General features: G+C 39.0%; 1 protein-coding gene across 1 annotated transcript in view; it reads left to right on the plus strand.

Moving 5' to 3' along the window:
- Positions 1-24091, plus strand: part of GRM7 (glutamate metabotropic receptor 7) — a 735854-nt gene that overhangs the window by 408746 nt on the left and 303017 nt on the right. Inside the window, exon 5 of the mRNA XM_042930029.1 lies at positions 3419-3559. Coding sequence (XP_042785963.1) covers positions 3419-3559 — 141 coding nt within the window. The remainder of the gene's footprint in view (positions 1-3418; positions 3560-24091) is intronic.

The raw sequence follows: 24091 nt of genomic DNA on the forward strand, positions 1-24091 counted from the left end.
TCTGAGTGTCCCCATCAGGAGCCATGGACCTTCAGAAGAGGTAATGAAGACACAGGGCTATTTCAGGTTACCTTTTGAGCAGCACTAAGACACAGCAGCCAGATTGAAATTCCAGGCTGGAGAGCCCAGAATGGTAACAGGACATACAGGTGAGGAACAAAGCTTTGGAGGCTGCAGAGGGGCCCAGAGCAGCAATGCTCAGGAATATAAAGACACAGCAAGCACACCAGGAAAATTCACCAGCAACTGATACAGCATGTTCTATCCTCCTGGGCCATCTGCAGGCTATAAGATGGCAAGGCAAAGCTCCTGCCATACTGAGCCAGGTACTGAGCAAAAGTTTCAACTATAGAAGCAAAGCAAAGACCCTCTCATCTAAACCAAGGCATAAATTTGAGGCTGAGAGGGTGACAATACTGAGATACTATAAATCGAGCTAGAACTGCTCAAGTCCCACCCACTGAAGTTTAGGATTTGCTCAATCATCCTTCTTCTCAAAGTATGGGCAGGAAGCATGAGTATCAGCTGGGGCTTGTTAAAAATGCAGCATCTTTCGCCCCCACCCAGACCTCCTCAATCAGAACCTGCATCTTAGGAGATACTCAGGCAATTCATATATACGTGCATCTGAGAAGCAAGAGCGGTTCTCAACTTACAGGTGAGGTAGGCATCAGGCCCACAGGGAGGAGGAGGAGGGGGAAGGGGGAGGAGGAAGTTAAGTACCAGCCATATATATATGTATATGAGAAGGAGGGGGGTTTTGGTTCAGAAATGTTGTCCCTTTTCCGTTTTCTGCTGTGGTGTGTACAGACAGCCCTCACAGTGCTTGCTTGCGTTCCCAAAGTCTGTTTATTCACACTCAGAACAGAGGGAGGTTTTGACAGCTGCTTTCCTTTCTTTCTCTTTTTAAATGTTCCACAATCACCTACCTGTGCGTTAGCCACACATAGTCCTTCCTTCTTCAACGGGCTTTTTCATTTCCAGCAGACACAGGATTCAGAGAGAGGCGTTTTGAACCGGTAGACATTTTCAACAATGGGGTTTTCTCTAAAGATGTTTTCTTCTGAGCTGGGGCAGGTATGTATCTTTGCTAGAGTTTGAGCCATTTTGGTAGTTTCTATTCTGAGGCTGGTTGGAATTCAGAGCTGTGGCATGTGGCCGAAGGATTTACTTCTGAAGCTCCTACGTGTTCTGTTGAAGGCACTTCTTCCTGAGGTGTGTGTTGTTTTGGCGTTGCACAGAGAGAGACTCAAAGTGCTGTGATAAAGAGTGTTTTAGCTGTTTGACTACATTAAAAAAAACGACCTCAGATGTTACTGGTTTAACAACCACAGTTGTGCAACGAGAGCTGGTCTCGGCTAAGTGGTTCTTCTATTGCAGTCAGCTGGAAGGCTGGAAGGGCCAAAGGAGTTCTGCTGAGCAGGGTGGAGACTGGTTGGGCTTCTTCCACATGATCTGCCATCCTCCTGTTAAATGTATTCGAGCACAGCAGCAGGCTTCCAAGAAAGAGAATTCCACAAAAACAAGCTTCAGTGAGCACAGGATTTCTCCGTGTCTGCTTGTGCTGCACCTGTCAGTGTCCCCCGGATAGGGACACGGTGCCTAAGAGGCGGACTTTACATGGGTATGAAACCCCAGAAACATGTTCCAATCCGGGGCCATTTCCACAGTCTACCACTGTTGATTAACTTGTTTGGTTTTGTTTGTTTGTTTGTTTGTTTCAGGCCGGGTGGGGTTGGGAGGAGGACAAGGGGCAAAAATGGTGAAAAAAGTGAAAGCTAGTCACCAGTCACCATATATGAGTGTGTATATGTATATACATGACTGCATGCACACATTTAGTGTTCTTGGAAACAGGCGGGACTCCTCTATTTTCCCTCCAAAGATTCTCCTTTGTTTAGGTTACTCTATGTAATTAAGTTACTCTATGTAAGTTATCTGGAGGCAGGGTTGTGGGAGAGAAGCTAAGCAGAAGGAGGATTTTCAGACAAATAGCTTAATCAGTATTGGTATTAGAATGTGATCACATACTGTAGCCAGATTAGTTTCAAATCAGTTAAGGGAGTGGCTATAAAAGGACAGTTAGCCAGCATATACTGACAACAGCCTGGAAAGTGACCTTAGGAATGTCAAGTATTCTTTATTTTCCTCAAAATATTATGTAATCTCTTGTGCTTTGTTTTTCTCTTTACTCTTTGTTATTTACTTGTTTCAATTTTTCCATTTATAGTAGGTTTAATATATGTCAGGCCATGAATTTGGTTCTGGCCACGTAGTGATAGAGTTAACCTGATATGCTTCTCTCAGGGAGTTTAGAGTCTGGGGCTTTTTCCCCCCCTTATGGCCTTAAAGGGAACACAGAGTGATTTAAATAATGTGAAAACAAGTCTATTTCCTGTGGTTGTTAACCTTGAACTGTAAGTTTCCAATGTCTTCCCACAACTACAAACAAGATGCTGGGAGGGAAGGAGGTAGTGTTGTCTTTATTTCTACAGGAAGATTAGGATGAGGAAGGCGTGGATTTGCTTATGTTCCCCTGAGTTGAAGACATTAGTGGAGCTGGTCCTCAGGCCTACCCTGGTGTTATTGAATCTTATCTGATCACTATAAGACCTTGTGGCTCCATTGGAACATTTAAGGCTGCACTACTAAAGAGATAGAAATTCTCTGCAGACATGGCCTCTTGAGTTTCTGTTCCTCACACACATCAGTTCACTCAGTGAATAGCACTGAGCTTTATGTTAGACTGCCACTTACTTAGGGCCTTTGCAGAAACTTTGATTTTGATTAAAACATCAATTATATAATGGGACATTGCTAAATGAAAGGAGGGCTTAAAATGATACTCACTGGTCAGTAGATCACATAATCAGAGATGCAGGATGGCCTAATGGTTGACCTTGGGCATGCTTTTATTTCATCTGAACCTCTATTTTCTCATCAGCAAAGTGGGAAGGATAGTAGTTGCTTATAGGTTGTTGAGATGAATAAAAGAATCCAAGAATAAAAGAAGCACAGAATCCTATCCACAGTAAGCCCCGAAATGATCAATTATTATCTTGATTATGAAGGTGCTTTGTCCATAGTCTAGCATCACTAGAGATAGAAGGTTTGTTGTGTCATTGCTAAGGTCTGTGATGTAGATTTCACTGTAGCAATGTCATTTGTAGGCCACATGTCTGCCTAATAGATTGAACTAGGGATTTAGCCATAGGTGAGCACTGGAATTCTTTCTTTCTTCCTTTCTTTCTTTCTTTCTTTCTTTCTTTCTTTCTTTCTTTCTTTCTTTCTTTCTTTCTATCAACATCCAAAAGCATCCAGTCTACTAAAACAAAGAAAAACCATCACTTGTTTTTTTATTTCCCAATGTTCCAGCAGTGGCCCACAAGCAATGACCTTCTCATTTAACTCTCTTTAGGGTTTGATGCCTATTTTACGTCACGCACACTTGAAAACAACAGAAGAAACGTATGGTTTGCTGAATACTGGGAGGAAAACTTCAACTGCAAGTTGACAATTAGTGGGTCAAAGAAAGAAGACACAGATCGCAAATGCACAGGTAATTTCATTCTCATTGTCCTTCTCCTGTTACTCTACGTGGCCAGCATTGAAATGTCTGCATAGCTGACAGAAGGAAGCTTGGCTGGAGACAAATTGAAAAAGTAAATTGAATTTTACTAGATTGTTCAGAAAATGGAACAGGAGCATAAGTCTTGCAGGACAAGAGAAGTACAGACAAAATTGTATTCTTTTCTGCCTGTCCATCTAGCAGGAATTGACATGTTCATTGATTCTTGGAATTCAAAAGGGTCATGTTGCTTTGAATGCTCTCAGTGATAAATATTAGTTCATGTTTTAGCCAGGAGTATGAAGTCATCTTCACAAAGACAAAATCTGGCGAATCCCTTATCAGCACCGGATTTAATGGTTATCATGGACTGTACTGTGTTTTTTATTAAAGAAACAAAATACTTGGTTTTAGAGTAATGAGAAGTGCACTGGATTTCCATAACATCCAAGTTAATGAGTCATCTGCTATTGAAAATACACTTAAAAATATTTAGGGGGTCATCTGGCTGGCTCATTCAGTACAGCATGTGACTCTTGCTATTGGGGTCATGTGTTCAAGCCCCACATTGGGCATAGAGTTTACTTAAAAAACAACAACAACAAAACTTCCGGCAACCTCATAGGGAACCTTGCGTAATTATTCCAAATTTAAAAACGTGTATGGGATGCCTGGGTGGCTCAGTCAGTTAAACTTCTGCCTAGAGCTCAGGTCATGATCTGACAGTTTGTGAGTTCAAACTCCACATTAGGCTCTCGGCAGTTACCACAGAGCCCATTTCAGATCCTTTGTCTTCCTCTCTCTCTTTCTGCCCCTCCCCCACTCGTGCTTGCTCTCTCTCTCTCTGTCTCTCTCTCTCAAAATAAACATTTAAAAAGTGTGTATGCCATACATATATATGTATATACATGAAGTAGTCATAAAACAAAATTATTCACTGATGCATTCACAAATATTTATTGAGCAACTCCTTCCTGTTGAGCACAGTACTAGGCACCATGATGTGATTTGTAGCAAGCCAGGTAAAGACCCAGCTTTCATGTTGTTCAGGGGGTGGTGGGGGAAGATTGACATTATTCCAGTCATCTCTCAGTGAATACATAATTACAAATTGCAGTAAGTGTCCTGAGGGCTATATGGGCATATAACCAAGAAATTTCCCTTGTATTGAGGGCAGAAGCTGTCTCAAAAGACCTCCTTGAAGAGTGAGTAGGTATTCGCTAGTTAGGAAAGGGTAAGGACAGATAGGAGAATTTCTTATAGAAGAATAACATGGCAAGGAGCTTATAGCAGTAGCAATTATGGTACCTCAGAGTATAGGAAAAACAAATACCTGACAGAAGTACAGTTAATAGGACAAATGTGTGAGCTGAGGCTGCTAGTGTAGACATGTGAAAAAGGAATAAGCCACGTGGGGACATATGTGGAATTTGGTCTTTCCCCTAAAAGTACTGGAAACTGGGGGTGGGGTGGGGGAAGGGGAGGAGATGGGAATTGGGGGGGTGCAAGGGGTTACAGAAGCATGTGATGTATTCTATCTTATCACCTGGCTGTATATCACATGTCAATACCCAATTTCATACTTCAGTACCCTTTATCATTTGTAGTGATGATCTTGAAATACCACAAAACCCTAAAATGTTTTTCTGTATAATCTAGAAAAGCACACTCAGGTTGGATACACTAATGTTTAGTTTGTGGGTCTTTGAATATTGGTCATCCAGATACTGTAGACTGACACATTCAACAAACACCTATTAATGAGGAATAATGCATGTGAACCATGGTCCTAAAAACATGACAAATGGTGTGAGGATGCTTAAGTTTAGGTCTTTTCTTCAAAGTGTTTTTGTGAAGGAAAGATAAAAAACAGTGATATGAGTAAAAATAATACAAAATCAACATATTGCATGATTAGATAAATAACTCAGTATATCACAATACCAGCTTAACCATTCTCTAGACCATTATGTGTAGCAACAGTGTTTTCAGAAGTATGATCTTTATAATATTGTAGGGAAAAAAGAAAAAAATTATTTCAATGTTGACTAGACCTGGGTGAAACAAAGCTCTCAAGAGGAAATTCATTAGACATCTGCATAATTTGTCTATATGACAAGCAACATCCAAGTGTACCAGAAGAATCTAGATGACTGATGACAGTTTTTTGGTTTCTTCTGACATTTTGCATTCTGTAGAGTCTGGAAGGTAGATTATCTTACGCCCATTAGGCCTGTTCTAAGGCCAAGCCCCATTCTCTTAGTGTTTTAACACTGCTGTTTTATTTGTAGTCACATTTTCATGCTAATTGTCAAGAATTGCAGTTAATAAAAATAAGCCCATTATCCTTTTTCAAAAATGAATATAGAAGAGTTTTTCATATCCCACTCCTTCCATGTGACAAATCTCTGATCACATTTACTAAATTACCTGTGACCCCAAATTATTTAAATAATGTCTTTGCTCTCTTTCCTTCCTTACCACTTCCACAGTTGTTAGATTTCCTGTATTGAGTGGAGACAAATACTATTACCATCATTGTGTCTCTTATTTGTTATTGGATTTGAATACATGGGAGGTCGTGTGTTTCTTTCTTGTACTGCCTTTCCTAAATCCAACTAAACCCATATTTTGCTTTGCAAGTATTCACAAAATACTGTTTACAAAATTGTGGCCTTTAGCAACAGTTGACCCTTAAACAATTTGTGTTGGAACTTCCGGGGTCCATTTAAATAGATTGTTTTCAACAAAGACATTACTATAAATGTTTTTTTCTCTTATGATTTTCTTAATAACATTTTCTTTTCTCTAGCTTTATTAGAATATAGTATATAATATCTATGACCTACAAAATATGTGTTAATTGACTATGTTATTGGTAAGGCTTTTCAACAGTAGGCTATTAGTAAAGTTTTGGGGGAGTCTAAAGTTAGATGATTTTTGACCATGCAGGGGATTGGAACCCTAACTATGCACATTGTTTAAGACTCAACTGTATGCTTCGACTAGGAAATGGAATAATGGGAGGAAAAGTGTGCTGAGATTAGCTAGACGAGAGGGAAGGAAGAGATGGAGAGAAGTGACAGATGGAATTGTATTGATAAGAGTTCTTGAAACCATGGTGTGAAATTAAGTTTTAATAATGGAAAAGAATGGGTAAGAGAGGGAAGTGTGGATGGGCTTGAGGGTGTGGGTGATGAAAGGGAAAGCTGCTTTGGTAACCAGGTTTTGAAACACTAGAAGAATGGGTACATTGGAAAGAAATATCCAGATGAAGAAGCAGGCTGAGTAGTCTGGCATTGCAGACAGTGAGTCTGGCTCCAGGCAGTGTAGGTAGTGCATGTTCTGAGAACTGCAGAAAACAACCCACCTCACAGATTTTTATCTATGACTGGGCTCTGCTAAAGAATAAGAAAGTCTTGGGGCCCCTGGGTGGCTCCGTCGCTTGAGCCTCTGAGTTATGATCTTGGAGTTCGTGGGTTCAAGCCCCACGTTGGGCTCTGTGCTGACAGCTCAGAGCCTGGTCCCTGCTTCAGATTCTGTGTCTCTCTTTCTCTCTGCCCCTCCCCACTCATACTCTGTCTCTGTCAAAAATGAATAAACGTTAAAAAAAATTTTTTTAAAAACAAAGAGGAATAAGAAAGTCTTAAAATACCCCTAGGATTTAGGCACACATTAAAATGCCAACTTGTTTTTCTATTTTTTTTTTACATAGTCTCTTTAGCCATAATGATGAGCCATAATAATTCCATATTAGCCTTAAGTAGACAATGAATGAATCAATCATCTGACCAGACAAACTTTGAGGATGAGATATGGGTCCCATACTATTTGGAGAGAGCAAATACCTGTGGTAACAGAAATGCAGTGGGATCTGAAAGGCCAAGGTGGTAAAATGTCATGAAAGGAAAAATAATTGATGAAAAAATGATATATTATTAAACTATGTACACTTCATAATTTAACTGGAAGCTAGATGTGCATGAATTCTTATAGAAACTTGCCTGAACAACCAGGCGATTCTTACTCTTATAAATTATCCATATGTGTTTAAAGTCTCCTTCAAACAAGGAAAGCTATCGTGTTGTTCAGTATTTTAAGAACATTCAACTTTGCCTGATAAACCAATTCCTAGTTCTCTCAACCTTAAAAGCTAGTCATTCTTCATCCCACCTTCACTGGTGATTGCTTAATTTTCACTGATACAGATTAATACTTGCCAGCGACCCATCCTGCTCATGGCTGATCTTACCTACCATCCCCCAAGGGCACATGAGTTAAGTTTACTGGTGGTTTAAGCTTTCATAGAAAACAAACTCTAACAAATACGACGGTGTTTCATAGTAGCCACACATTTTGTCATGGAGCTAGTGCTACCTATACACAAAATAAAATAAGTATCCTTCTAGATAATTTTAGTAAAAAGTAAGTTCTTCTAGATACTTTAAAGAATAAAATAAGTCCTTCTGGGTACTTCCAGAAGTATACTTCTAGCCTATTTGTTGTCTGGGGACAGAAAGATTGGATGTCATTTTCTTTCTTGAGCTTCCCCATTCCCACCCCACTGGCTAAATGTGTTTACCCTTAATACCAGCTAGTAGATTGTTGACACAAAGACCAGTTTAAATTATGATATTTTGGGGAATGACATGTTTTTATGGGGATAACAAGGTTAAGGAAAGAAGGAAAAGTATACAGGTGGTGATAATTCTGAAAAAGACATTGAGGCCATCTTGGAGTCTAGAAAATCACTCTGTTGAAGAAACCAGAGTTTTGGGCATGAAGGAGGCCTGGGTTTGTGTTCCAGAGCTATTTCCCAATGCTCCTGTGAGAGGTTGGACATTATTTAATTTTTCAAAGCCTTTTCTCATCTTTGAAATGGGAATAATAAAACTTTAATTCCAACTTTAATGGTATCAATTACCTACTGTTTGGAGCTGAATGCAGTTGCCTGTGAGGGTTTCATAAAGATCCTATTGTCATATGTTAGTGCTATAGAAAATCAGGGTGAATATCAAATTCTTCCAGGAAAATAAAACCAGGGAATTGAATAAGCAAAGTAGATACAGGAGCTTTTCATTGGGATACACCGTGCATAGCAATATAATAGGGTATCAAAAGTTGATAGGCAGCATGGAACTTCCTTTTCTGAATGGAATATGAAACTCAGGGTTTAAAGAATTTCAGTGCCATAATGTAGAGTATGTGTCTAAGCATCGCTGGGCCTTGGACTGACTGACCACCCCCCCCCCCCCCGCCCATGGACCAACTTTTGTACCATTGTCTCTCTGACATGCTAGATCTTTATGTGGTTTGTAGCATCTCTAAGGTCTTTGCTCTGAAACCCATTTTTTAAGCTCAGAAGGATGTTTTGAGAATCTGAATGTGCTTGCCTATTGCAGCCCATAAAAATTACCACTCTGTCATATCTTAGGACTTACACAGAACATTTGTCTGACTAATATTACTGTTCTGCCAACTGCCACTTTGTGGACACTGATTCATCAGAGTTACCTCTTAACAGAAGGAACTCAGTATTTAGAAATCTATCATCCCATGAAGGGACAATTTGACTTTCAAAGATTTGTTTTCCTTTTGAGATGACAGAGGATGAATAAATTGATAATTTTTTTTTTAATAAAAAGCCATTGTTTTCCATTGCTAGTGCTTAGAAATCACAATTCAATTTTGATTGGAGTGCTTAATCAGTCAATGTTTACTGTGGAAAGAGATCAGAGGCTTAAGAGCATACTCTGGTAAATGTTCACATTTTGGGAGAATCCTTAAATTATCTTTATCTGGACACCTCCCTTGTCAAAACTAAATAGTTTAAGTGAAGGTCACTTTCTTGGTGGGGCCAAAAAAGTCTTTTAAGAAATGCTGTTAATGAATAAACCATATTTTTCTCAAGGCTTCCTTCATTTCACATGGGACCCAGGCCCATCAGAGCCTATATAATTTAACAAGTCTGTCAAGACAAAGGAATAATACTTAAGTAAGTCAAGTGCTTTGAGAATCTATGTGCAGAAAGAATTTAGGACTAATTAATTTTCCTGCCATTTTATTTTATTCTGAATTGACCTTTAATTGTTATATAGATGTTATATTGCAGCACCTAATTTACTCAGCATGATTGTGGAATCCACGTCAAAATGTTAAAGATAATGTCTAACCATTTGGTACTCGGACTTTTTGAAGTCCTTTTGATGAGAAGCAAATTAAAATACATTTTTATACCGTTGTGCTTTTTAAATACAACTTCAAGGCAGATTAATTATGATTGAGTCTGCATGTAGCAGCCATTAGAGAATCCTGTGTTAATATGTTCTTCATTAATTTTTGTATTCTGACTTATCTCTAGAAATGAAAACATTTGTTGATGTTTCTCTTGCTACCATCACCCTTAAGTTTGCCTCTACCTCCCTTGTTAATGGCTGGTTCCTATCATTGTGGGAACTGGAACTGCATGAGTCAAATTAATATGAATTTTTATTTATTAATTTATTCATTTAAAAATAAATGTTAAATAAGTATCAAATATCTGAGAATCACCACAGAAAGGCTCAGGTGTTCTTGTTTTGCACTGGTTTCAACCAGTGTTGTCAATGGACCAGTCCTTGTGGTTTTTATTATGTTTTTGGAAGAACTGCTTCTGCAACAACATCAGGAAACCTTGAAAAAAGTATAGGTTTATTCTTATGAGACCTTGAGATTACACAGTGGGGTGGTGGGTGTAGAGAGAAAATACTCAGGACCCTGTGGTTCTACTTTAATTGAGATTCAGGGTGGGGCCCATAGTTTGATTGGCTTATTCTTTATTGGTGAATTTAAAAAGAAATAGTGAGAGGAGCACCTGGGTGGCTCAGTTAAACTTTCCACTTGGGCTCACCTCATGATCTCACAGTTCCTGAGTTTGAGCCCCAGGTGTGTTGCTTCACTGACAGTGTGGTACCTGCTTCAGGTTCCCTGTCTCCTTGTCCCTCTGCCCCTCCCCTGTTTGCACTTTGTCTCTCTCTGAAATAAATAAATAAACAAACATTAAAAAAAAAAAACATAATAGTGAGAATTTAAAATGCAGAAAGAGAAAAGGAAAGTGGCCCAAACTGTTAGTTATTGAAACCAACCAAGATCTAAAATAAAGGAACCTCACTGGGGGAAGGTCATCAGGACTCCTGATCTGTTCCTGTGGCTGGCAATGTATGTATTGAAGATAGCTCTCTTTGTAAAGGATGCCTTTGCAATCATTGCTTTTGTCAGGCACTTGAATTACAAAAAAAGAGAAGAAAAGAAGGAAAGAAAAGAAGGAAAGGACAGAAAAACTGTCAGGGCTTACACTACAATCCAATCCACCCTGTGATGCCAAAGCCTGAAAGTTAATGATGAGGACATTAACTTCTTGGGTAGCTGATAAGCTGAAAGTCAGGGGTAGGCACATTGTAACCCAGAGAGTACACATCAAAATAGGATTATAGTAGTAAACCCAATAATAATTATAGAGGCAGTAGTCTGAAATCTAGTCTGTAACCATTGTCTCAAACAAGGAGGGTTCAGCCATGGAAGTAGGTCTATAATCTCAGCGGTGCACCCTGATAATCTGTTCAAAGATTTGAGTAATACTGGGAAATATTTTATCACCTTGGGCCATCTGGTGTAAGTAGATTTGAACCTGTTCTGAGTTAGTAGATGATTCCATGTCATTGAATGAGTTTCTTAGTGCTGAGAATAGGTCAGTTCAATTAAAGAAGGCCACAATGCAGTTGGATTACCCATGTGAGGCCTATGTGATACAGATATTTAATAAGCATTTCTATGAAAACAAAAGAAAAGCAATGGTTAAGAATTGGACATACTAGAACTCTAGCTTCTGAGTTCTAAATGCACCCATTTGAGAAGACTTCATAGATGGGAGGCTCAAAGCATCTTCAGATGAGGTGAGGATAAGCAGTGGCAATCTGCTAGATTTTGTTGGTTTGTGGTTTGTATGTTTCTGCTCATCAGAGGACTGGACAAAAATTGGAAACTTTTTTTTGAGAATTGTGGTCAGATATTGGAGGACATTGCAAGAATTGAATATATAGTCCAATGTACAGGTAGAAAACAAAACCTCAACAACAGTTAACAGAACTAGAGTCTAATATCTGCAGCATATCTTATGGTTTCTACTGACCTATCTTTCCACCTATAATTACCTCAGTTTCTATCAGAAATAACCATAATTAAATCCAGTTTCTTTCACTAATCATGGCCTGATGACTTGGGTAAATGCAGCAAGAATAATGACTTACCATATAGGTTTTTAAAAGTCTGCTTTATTGGAATCTTTTATAAGGAATTTTATTATTTTTTTTAACATTCATTCATTTTTGAGAGACACCGTGTGAGTCGGGGAGAGACAGAGAGAAAAAGAGACCTAGAATCTGAAGCAGGCTCCAGGCTCTGAGCTGTCAGCACAGAGCCTGAGATGGGGCTCCAACTCATGGACCATGAGGTCATGACCAGAGCTGAAGTCGGACGCTTAACCGACTGAGCCACTCAGTCGCCCCACATGCATTCTTATAAGGAATTTTAGATTGAACTTTGAACAGCCTCTCTAGGCTAAGAAGCTAAACCAAGAACTTGGCATCAGACTGCCTGGAATACCTATAGATGGGGTGGATTCCTGTCTACTTGAGGTCTCCAAATATCCTGAGTTTCCTGGACCTGTCAGTAAGTGACACCTGGTGAGGCCACTGTATGCAAGTACCACCCCATTTTTCCAAGGGGCCTTTTTGGCTCCTTCAAATCAACTTTAGTTCCTTAAAGCTGTGTGGTCATACCTGAATGTATGCATATCCCTCTCATACAGGACATTCCATTCAAAGCCTTGGTAATACAACTAGTGTTTCCAACTGTGACCTGTTAAAAGCACAACAGATCCTTATTGAACTTATGCAAATAGCCATATTACCATGAAAATAAGATACTCACTGAGAGTTCCCAAATTCTGGAGGTATCAGGTAGGGAGAAAAAGATAAATGTTTCATCTTTGTTCACAAAGATAAATTCTACATTACTGTAAGTTATAAATAGCTTAGGAGAAAAGGTCTCTTTATATGCAGAAAACAAAAGATTAAAGAACCAGCAATATTTCAGACAAAAAGTCATGAAAAGTATAATCATCCTTATCAGTTCATTCAGTCCCTATGTAATTCTTGTTGATCTTTTGTTAGCAGTTTCAGGAATCCAGTTTTTTTCCTTAGAATTCTATAAATTCTTACCCAGGTTGTACTGGTATGATTCCAAAGAAATCAGAAACCTACATTCTGAAGCACTGGCCAGAGTTCTTTCCATGAATTTCTCTTAAAATGAAGCATTTTTGCAGGAACGCTTGAGAATTCATTGACAAGGAAATTAGCTTATTTCTGGAGCAGACAACATTTTCAGATGAAAAGTAGCATTATAAGTGATAAAAGTATACCAAGACATTCAGATTTTTAGGAATTTCATACAATTTCTAGGATACATAAATTAATAACATTTACCCATATAATACAACTTAAGAAGGTTTGTCATCCCTTATTTCACAGCTTCCCATATAATTTAACATATCAAATAAGCCTAATTAGTGTAACATCCATCTCTCTCTCTCTCTGTCTCTCTCTCTCTCTCTCTCTCTCTGTCTCTCATTTCTAATAAGGAGAAAGAAGACATCATGAAATTTTCCAGGGAGCCTCTGAAAAAAACCCAGATTTAGTTCAAGGTCAAAAAGACTTAATTTTGAATTTGATTTGAGTGAAGTTTGTCAAAAACATCAAAAGATTTGGACACGTGGTCAAATAGGATCATAGGTCACCATGAAACAATACTCAGTTATCCACATAACCAAAGTGACAATTGTGTTTGCAAGTGAACACAAAAGTTATATAGTCTGTGTGTGTGTGTGTGTGTGTGCGCGCGCGCATGTGTTTTAAAATAACTTAGCTCTTTTACTAAAGAAGGGCCAGCCTTCTTAAATAATCAAAGACCTGATAAGAAACACAGGAAAGTATTTTGAGAAGACACAAAATATTTGTCTTCCATACAGATTACTTCAGAGGTAAAGAAAAACCTTTATAACCTCACAATACCTAAGCAAGAGCAGGTACATAGTCTAAGAAAACTTGACCTTTCAGCAGAAGAAAACTGGTTTAGTTTTACATGAATACATTTGGTATTAAAGCTTAATTTTAAAATCCTGAAAATAACAATTTAATTGTTGGCCAATTTGACCACACAAGATAAAGTTCTTTTTTCCTAACTTTCTATACCATATTGTCCTTTGTTTTCTCTTTCCCATTCTAAAATAACTAATTTTACAATAGGACATATTTACTTTTTTCCCCATAACAAAAATGTATCTGTTATTTCATACCTTTTCTTAGCTAAAAACACATCCTACTTTCCTTGCATACAACTGTTTCCCTTATTTCCAGTAGCCTTCATTGTATGTATGTGTATATATATATATACACACACACACATATATGTATACGTATATATATGTATGTATGTGTGTATATATATATATGTATGTATATATATACACGTATATATGTATACGTATATATATATAGGAATTTTTAACCCTCAAAATCCTTTATTTCTGGTGACAATTAATTGCATAACTTTGAACTACCTATTAAACTAGCATTCTTTAGTTTGGCAAGTATATGAATACACTTCATAATTTCTAGAGGTACATTTTTTTTTCCAATATGGCCTACAATAAGTTCATGGGTAGATACAATTATCTTTAGTTGCTCTAAAAAAGAAGCCATGGGAAAACCTGTTTTCAGTAATGTATTTTTCTGTGTTTTATCTTACTTAGAAGTGATCTAGGTATTCAGTGAATTTTCATCATTGAAATTAGCAAAAACTCTAAGGGTTTAAGTTAGTGAAGAGATTTAGAAAACTTTTTAAGTAGACCGATCATAAAACAATTTTTGCTAAAAAGTTCACCTGAAGACTTATCTCACATCTATTGAATTCACTTGTTCTTAACAACCATACTTAGATCGCTCATGAAAATTTCCTAGAAATTGAAAGCAGTTAGTCATCCTTTTAAGTTATCTTTCTAGCTGACAAATTTTGTAAAGGAGGTAACATGAGCTTATTAGACTTTGAGTGAACTTAGTTAAAATAGAAGGTTTACTACTTATGCTGATAACTCTAAAGACATGACTGTGTTAATTAAACCAACAAATTTAAACTAGTTTTTATTTACCGAAAATTATCCTAGATTACATGAACTTGAAAAAATATTTGGGTTAGTTTCTGTTACATTTCTGGAATTTAGAAATACTTAATCCATAAGTGCTTATTTTTAAGCCATTAAATTGAGCTCTTCTACAAATTCTGGAAATCCTATCCAAGGGTGGGGAAATACTGTATCTGTAACATACGTACATACCTAGATTTCCATAAGCAGACAGAGACACTGATCTCTTGCTTTCATTCCAAAACTGAAGCCATGAAGCAGAAATCATATAAACCTCACTAGTTTCTAAGCAATCGTGTCTTTGGCAGACAGAGCAAGTTAAAGTTACCTGCCTAAAAGATTTTTGTTAATATTGGTGGAGAAGAATTTTAACTTTTTAATTTATCCTTGACAAGTAATCTTACAGAGGCTGTGATCTAGAACCTTTGTTTTAAAAGATTTCTTTGCTTCTTTTTTTTTTTCCTTCATTCTCCAACAAGTTTTAGTTCCCTCCTAGGGTGTTTACATTTCAAAGACGTGGTAAGATTTTTACCTTCAGGCGACAACTTTCTCCTAGGAGTTTGAGTGCCTTTGGAATAGTTTTGGAATTCCCAATTAAAATGTAGTAACATCACCTTATAATTAGGGGGAGTACCTTGGGGAGAATAATTATCTGGACCTAGGGTCAGATGGGACCTCTTCAAGGTTGGAAACCGAAAGGGGATCTTTTGGGTCCCTCTGGTCGTGGAAATGATAACCCCCTGGAACCACACCATTTTTGCACAGTAGGAGAAAGCCTTTATATTAATGTTTTCCACTCGCTGTGAGCTATAGCGGTGATCACTCTTTTGGAGGCATGGGCATGGTGCCAGGCAGTAAATATCCAAGTGAGGAGAGGGGAGACCCTGTTATAAATATCAGTGGCTTCAGACACCTTTGTCTTCCATTTTCTTTCGTCTTCACTAGAGGCCTCTGTGACCAGTCAGCTTTTCCCTTGCTGGCAGGGATGCCTCATGAGGTGTCTTTCTGAGTTCTGCCCTGATCAAGGAAAGCCAAGGGGGCTCAGAATTGTGCTGTATCTTTGTGAAAATGAGCAGATAGCCCTGATGGATCTTTCAGAAAGTTACAGATTTGGGGTCTTAAGGGATAGTGGTCAGTTGATTGATTTTGGCAGCTATAACAATTTAGAACCCATTCCAAACAAACAAGAAAATCTGGAATACCAAATTAGTTCCCCTGTTGCCTTCTTGTTGCATAAAATCTTAAAGAAAGATTTGAATTTCACTCAAAGTATAGTGTGTGTGTGTGTGTGTGTGTGTGTGTGTGTGTTTTATTTTCTACTTCTTGATTTTTCCCCTATCCTAATTTTATGTGTTACTACTACTGGAACATTTTGGATAATGTCACTGTGAGCTCTCTCTGTAGTTGGGTGCTTTCTTTTCCAGGGTGTCTGGAGAGATGTCTCTGAGATTGGGATCTTCTTCCACAAGTGCGATAAGCACTGGATCTTTAGAAAAAGCCCCTAGGCCTCTGGAGCATATACCACAGTGCTGGCCCTTTGGTATGCGTGGCATTGAGTAACACCCAGGAAGAGTCGCTGAAGTTTTGCGTTTATCAAGAAACTAGTGGGATGCCTGGGTGACTCTGTAGGTTAAGTGTCCAACTTCGGCCCAGTTCATGAGCTCATGGTTCATGAGTTTGAGCCCTGCATTGGGCTTGCTGCTGTCGGCACAGAGCCCAGTTCCAACCCTCTGTCCCCTTCTCTCTCTGTCCCTCCCCTGCTCATGCGTGTGCGTGTGTGTGTGTGTGTGTGTGTGTGTGCTCTCTCTCCCAAAATGAATAAATACACTAATATCAAGGAACTGGTGTACTTTCACATGGTTCTTAGGAGGCACTGGAGTGAGATGTTATATTTGGCAGTTAAGTTTTTTAGGGAATGTCTTGCCAGGGATTGGACCCAGAATATCTCATCGGGTCAGAGGACAAAGAGCAATAGTAGTTAGTAGAGCAGTGACACAGAGACTATAAGGTCCCAGTTAGGTTTTCCCTCCTGCAATGCCATTGCTTTCTGGTTGTGAGGCTCTTTGACTCTCCTTGGCTAGGACATGTAGTCTGGGCACAAGCCACAAACTCAGTGATCGCAGGTCGGGGTCTCCTGTCCTCTGATAAGGGGAATCTTTTCCTCCTGCTCTTCACCCAGAGCCTCTCCTTGGGTGGTGACAAAGGCCTTGCAATCCAATCCACCCTTCTTAACCCTCCTTGGCCTTGAGGCTTGGAGGACCTCTACACACATTAATGGCCAATTAAATCCTTTGTAATTAGTAGTATAATAGTCTCATTAGACCATATGGCCTTGATTACAGCACTCTGGGGAGATCATTGGATTTCTATGGCAGCTGTAACCTGCGGGTTTGGATACTGCAGGTAATACACAACACAGGCAATATGCAAGAGCACACAGCAGCAAGAAGGACGCCAAGCAAATGGTCCTCCTTTCCCTGATGGTGGTACCCACCTGAGTTAGGTGGTTAGCAAGCAAGTTGTAGTTGCAGGGTGTTCCCCTTCATTGATTGCAAGAGTAATCATGCATTCTTGCCAGTTAATACCAACTGCTTTTGAGCTGATGTCGGACTCTCAATAACTGGTGTTGTGACTGGTCTGGCCTTTGGGGTTCTCACGATGATTTCAGGACACCTCTCATCAACAACCATCAGGAAACTTTGAACAAATAGGTGTTTATTGCTTACAAGACTAGAAATTACACAACATACCTGAGGCTACACAGCAAGGTTGCAGGAGGAGAGTAAGAGGGCATGTGCACATGGGCCTGGTGTTCTATTTTTATTAGTGTTAACCGGGGGGGGGGGGGGGTAATTTTCACAGGCTGACTTCGTATTGGTGAATGAAAACATTAGAGTGATCATTTAAAGTGTGGAAAAAGACAGGCGGTCCAAATGGTTACCTAATCAATCTAGATCTTTAAAACAAAGGAGTCTCAGGTTAGAGAGGTGGCCAGGATCTTTATATAGTTGTGTGGTTGGCAAAGTATTTATTGGAGAGAAAGGTCTTTGAAGTGGGTGCCTCTGCCTTACAAAACAGAAAAAAAATAAATAACTGTCAAGGATTATACTACAGAAATACAAGTTTGTGGATTTAGTATAGCATTTGATAGTATGTATTTGGGTGAATTTACTAATAGAATTTAGCTAGATGAAACAATAATTAAAATAGAATCTCCCAAATTAAAATTATTTGAATGTCATATCTGAAGTCTTCATTGTTCTTGGAAAACTTTAAATTCTTTTTGAAACAGGACTATTGGATAAAAACCCCATGTCCATAAAAGATGATTATGTTTCTAGTAATAGTCTAACAAAAAAGGGCATCTTCGTGTAAATGCCATAGTAGTTCTATGGCTTTGCCTTTAATGCATTTAAATATTAAAGTTTACATTATTATATTATTTTAAAATCAATACACTTTTTTAAAGGGATTGAAGAACAAAAATGTGGCTTCTTTTTGATGGGCATAATCTCACTAGCTATGTTAATTGTCCCACCAGATAAATTTGAGGGAAGATGAGCAACATGGTGGCAGTGCTTGATTCTGAGAGTATGATTAGTGTAGCCTCTCCTATGGCTGTCTATTAAAGTAGGTACAATGCTCAGAAAACAAAGCCAGCGTGTAAAAAAAAAGCAACTTCTGATTGTTTTTTATAGTTTCCCTTTGTTTTCAAGACTCTATTTCAATGGTTTTTTGAAATTTAATTAGTCTTTTTACAGTCTGTTCTACCTGGTCAGCAGGGTTGAATCATAGTTAGAGGCTTTTTCAAGGCCAGAATATAGGAATTGCTTACAGAGTCCCTTTGTTCTGTGCCTTTGACGTCTTTCCATGACTTCTGACTGTGCATGAATCCACCTCAAGGAATGTACCTTGCATGTGCTGGCCCTTAGTGGAGATTTGAAGGTGTCTATAACTGATGCTGGGTCCTAGCCTCAGGGTGTCTCCAGGTTCCCTCCTGATTTTGATTACTTCCATGGCCTTCCTGTGACATGGTTGGGGAGACGGCAAGCTTAGGATTCTTTACAGGTGCATACCCTAGCATTCAACTTGATGCTTTCCCCAGTCTCTCTCTCCTCATCTTCTATTTCTGAATGTCTTTGTTAGAAGTGAGGGAAGAGGCTAACTTAGATCCAATCCCATCGTTGCCATCCTCTTGTATTTGGTAGATACTGTGTGTCCTGAAAGATTGCAGCTTTTGGAGCTCAGAGCCTAGTACTGACCACATGATGCTGGCTTTTAAAACTGAAAAGTCCTTTTTTTTTTTTTTTTTTTGTCTTCCTGTGGTATGTTATTCACTAACTAAAAAGCACTAAATGAGAGCTCTGTCACTTCCAAGGCTGAGAGATGGAGTTACAATAAAGGAAGAAGGGAAGAAAGAAAATGAAGGGCACATCCAAATAACATGTTAGGGGTGCCTGAGTGGCTCATTGGGTTAAGCATCCCACCTTTGATTTTGGCTCAGGTCCGTGACCTCAAGTTTGTGAGATTAAGCCTCACATTGGGCTCCATTCTAGGCATGGAGCCTGCTTAATATTTTCTCTTGCTCCCTCTCCCTCTCCCCCTCTCCTGGTCCTTCTCTCACCACACACGTTCTCTCTCTTGCTCAAAAAAATAAAAATAGAAGAATATTACCGTACAACACAGTATTAGCACAACCAAGGTATAAGAGATATGGATGGCAGGGCAGGCCCTTGCCTTTACTAAATGGTACAAATATAGCACTAAACTCCTAAAGTTCGTTTTCCTAAATTTTGCCCAGATACCCAAGGTAGGAGCTGGCTAATCTTGAGCCTTCTGAAATAGATGTTTATAGGACCCTGCAGTAAATAAATTCTGCGTTTCACCACCAACCCTGCAGAGCATATAAAAGGGTCTCCACCACACATCATTTTACTTCAAGCTGTGCTCCCTCACATTCTTCTCAGCACACCAAAGCATCTGTAGGAGTTGTGCTTATTTCTGTGCAGACCCAAGCCAGGCAGTGGAACACCAAGCTGAAAGTCCGGGTTACCCAGGAAAAATGGTTTCCATAACTGTTAGAAGCCATAATTACTTGAGCTGTGTGTCATTTCTTTCTCATTAGCTCCGCTATGCAATGGCTTTGAAAATGGTAGTTATGGCCTTTCCAGATTCAGTAAGTCTGTCAGGCTAGGCAGTTAATGAGAAGGAATTTGTGAACTAGGGGAATTGATGGGTAGGCATCTAATCGGCATCACTCCTTGTAAACAAAGTGTCTCTTCGAAGCAATAGAAGTATTATAAATGGGATGCTTAGAGTCATTTTAGTAGGTATGAGAAAGGGCTGTTGAATGACTTATCAAGTATCATCAAGCAACTTTGAATGGAATATAGCTTTCCTCACGAAGAGTTTCTAATAATACAGGTTTTCTTCTGCTTTTTCCCCTTTTCCTCATCCAAAGAGAAATAAGGATACTAAAAGCATTTTAGGTTTTTATAGTGTCTGCAGCATCATACTCATTTTTTTTTTTTTTTAGAAAATAAAAACGTTCTCACCGAATAAATACCTACCATGTATACAAACCCGGCTTTAAAAAACTTGGAAGAGCAACTTGTAACTTTGTCTCATTGTTTCTAGTAACAGTAGATCAGGTATGTGGATGAACACAGGGTGAGGCTCCCCATTCCTTTATCCTCAGATAGTACTTCTTTGCTTCCTGGGCGCTGAGCGCTTGTGCTGACTTGAAGGATAGTGACTATTAGAAACATGCTATTTAAGCTGCCTGAAGTCATAGGTAGTTGACTCACCAGGGGCAGGTTACTGAAACATTCTGAGCCTCTCATTTCCTCTCATTTCCTCAAGTGTAAAATTGAGATAAAAATAGCCCCTGCAACATGGGATCCTGCACAAGGGTAAGCAGAATGGTGCAGCTCGGAATTTGCATGCTCAGTGGGTTTAGATGCCATTGTTGTTGTGGTTGGAGGTGATGAACAATGCCACCTTCGGCCTAAAAAAATAAAACAAAACAAAAAACTCCTCTCTCAGTTGGAATTCGCTGTCCTGTTATTTTCATGCCCAGACTTGTTCTTCGTTTACGTATCCTTTGCCTTCTATATAGCTATACACATATCAAGACACTTTGGTGTGTTTATATCATCTAATTTGATGCCTGTATCGACCTTGTGAAATAGACGAGGCAGCTGTCAACTCCTTTTTACAGAGTAAAACGAAACAGAACTGAAGGTTGGAGAAATCCTCTGAGTTCCATGAGAGTATGGTTGCTAATAAGGAAATGTAATAACCCCAATGGTCTACATTCATTCTCATGAATTCTGTCACTCATTTGTTCACTTAACAAACGTGTGTGGTCAGGCCTGTGCTGGAGGTGAGAATACAGGCTTTGCTTTCAGGGGCATCCATTCCAGTATGGGAGGCAGAGAGGAAACCAAAAGCTGATGAATAAAATAATTAGAAATTGTGACTAATGCCGTGAAGGAAACAAACAAGCAGCTGAAGTAGAAAACCACAGTAAAGAACTGTTGCAGAAAAGTAGGCTTGGTAGAGATCACCACAATAGCCCTGGCTGTCTCTGAAGGTTTATTATGCCCATTTCTCAGATGAGGAAATTGTGTCTTGCTTGGATGCAACCAAGTGATCACTGTGCCCTTTGTCCTCTAAGACCTGGTTGCCTTTGGACTCAGGGAAAACTGAGTGTGAATAGGCACTTGCTCATTTTGGGTAACTTCATGGTTTTGTTTCTATAGCAATTCCCTTGCTTTGTGACACCCAGCCACATAAAGGCTCTCAGCAGAACATATTTAAAATGACCCTGGATTGGTCTGTTTGATCCTTTCTTATAAACAGTACAATGCAGTGGAGAAACAAAGTTGACCTCATTTCTTTTCTCCTCTCTTGAACTTAAAACGGGGCATTGTTTACCAGTTTATGCTCAAACTTTATTATATTGATGACACATTAGTAGCTTGCACAAAGAGAAAGGCACAGGATTCAAACTCCTCGTCTCATAATTACACAACAGGGAGTTGCAGCCCTGACCGTAAAATTCTCTCCAAATGTATCTTATCCCTGTGGGATTCCCTGTCCTTGTATAGTGGGACACATGGACCCACAGTCTTATCAGAGCAGACGGTGGAGACTGAAATAGTGAGAGCTGGAGGAGGTACAAAATGATACCTTGAAGGGGATGCATACCAAGAGTGGATTTGCGGTTAGAAGTGTTCTGATGCTCTGGCAGAAGTAGGCAATTTACTACGGAAGGAAAATGTTGAATTACACGATGATATTGCTTTTTCATCTGAGAAAAATGAAACTGTCACGAGCAAGTTTCAGGCAAGTTTATAACAAATGGCTACATTTTAGAAACAATTTTTTTTTCAAAAAACATACAAAGAAAAAGAAAATTATTCCAAGAGCCAGTCTGAAGCAGTTCACCTTCTGCGCATACAAGCGTACACAAATCATGAGGACAAATACCTATTAGATTTGTGATGTTTGACAACCTGACTATGAACGTGGCTACAGAAATCACGCTTCCAACATGGACTATATTTCAATATATTCTTTCTTTCCCTGGACAAGTTTTGAGATTGCAGAAAAAGTAGTGAATTTTAAGAAGTGCTCACCACCCAAATTGGTGCTATTTTTAGCATGTGGTAATCATGTTATCCCAATACTTGAGGCATTTCAATATCCATATATTGTTCACTGGAATAAAACTAAAATTCTAAGCCAGGTTTCCAGGGTCCCCTGTGGCAGGGTGCCATCTCCTATTTCTGCAGCTCTGAACTTGATGTAGTTGTATAAAGGCACTTGGATTTTCCATACCACAGGGCCTTTGTATGTGCTATTGCATCTGCCCAGAATTCTCTTTCTTCACGACAGTGGATTAGTTTGGCTACTTAATACTTCCTCACACTTTACATCTTAAGAGTGTCACCTCTTTGAGAAGCCTTCACTAATGTTCCCACCACCATGTAGGTAAAGTTCTTTGTTATCATCTTCCCATTTACTCGTCTTTGGCCTGCATTTGTGTATGTTTGTGATGGTGTCTGCATTAGTTGGAGTATGTGGTGAATATCTCTTTATTGTACTCAGCTGCAGGCTCATTGAAACGAGGTACCCATGTCTCTGTTGAAGACCTTCTTTACACCACCAGCCCCAGCTCAGATTGGACATAGAGTAGGAGTTGTCGAAGCATTAATTTAACTTTTTTTAAAATTTTTTTAATGCTTATTTATTTTTGACAGAGAGAGAGAGAGGGTGAGCAAGCATGAGTGGGGGAGGGGCAGAGAGAGAGGGAGACACAGAATCCGAAGTAGGCTCCAGGTTCTGAGTTGTGAGCACACAGCCTGTCGCGGGGCTCATGGGGCTCGAACTCACAGACCGTGAGATCATGACCTGAGCTGAAGTCAGATGCTCGAATGACCGAGCCACCCAGGCGCCCCTATTTTCCTTTGTTTGAAACAAAAATCTGCTTTGCATAAAACATGTCAATGCGATTGATTAAATAGGGAGGAAAGGGGGCAAGTGATATGTGCCTGTGTTTTCCTAAAGGTGTCCAGTTTCTTGTACCTAAGAGTACTGAAACAGAATCTCTGATTTATAGAGTCAGTTTGGGCAAATGGATTGAATCAAGGGCTTTGTAGGATTTATTGGGCTGCACATGTTAAATGTTTCAGAAGCCCATTATGTTGTTTTTTACAAGACACAGAAAGAACATAGCAAGATCTGCATTTGTTTCAGTTGACAAGTGCTCCATTTTAAGTAAAAATGTGGAAACTCCAAATCCAATAAACTATAATATATAAAACATTCCTCCCTCTTAAAAACAAAATCACAGGAACAGAGGAATAAGAACACATCAGCCTCCCAACTTTGACCATATCCTTCCCTCTACTGATTATTGCTGTTCTCATAACTAAAGAATTGCTGCATTTTATACACTCTGAGGAAGAATTTAGATTCAGGGCCATAGTAACATAGTAACAAAAATTATAGTAACACAATAGTAACAAAAACCATAGTAACAAAAATTATAAAGTAGCCAATGCTTATTAGATATTTAAATGGCAGTCTCTCATCTGACAAATAAATCCGTGAATACGTATCTAAATGAACAAACGCTTTAGCTTTTTGCAAGTTTTACATTTAAGACTTTTATTTAGAGCATCTTTTTTAAAAATAATTACAATAAGCCCTGTTTATGAGTGCTTGGCATGTATGAGCCACTAGCTTAATTACTTTTCATAGACAATAATGATCCTCAA

Source organism: Panthera leo, chromosome A2 (assembly GCF_018350215.1).
Source record: "Panthera leo isolate Ple1 chromosome A2, P.leo_Ple1_pat1.1, whole genome shotgun sequence".
Taxonomy (NCBI): Eukaryota; Metazoa; Chordata; class Mammalia; order Carnivora; family Felidae; genus Panthera; species Panthera leo.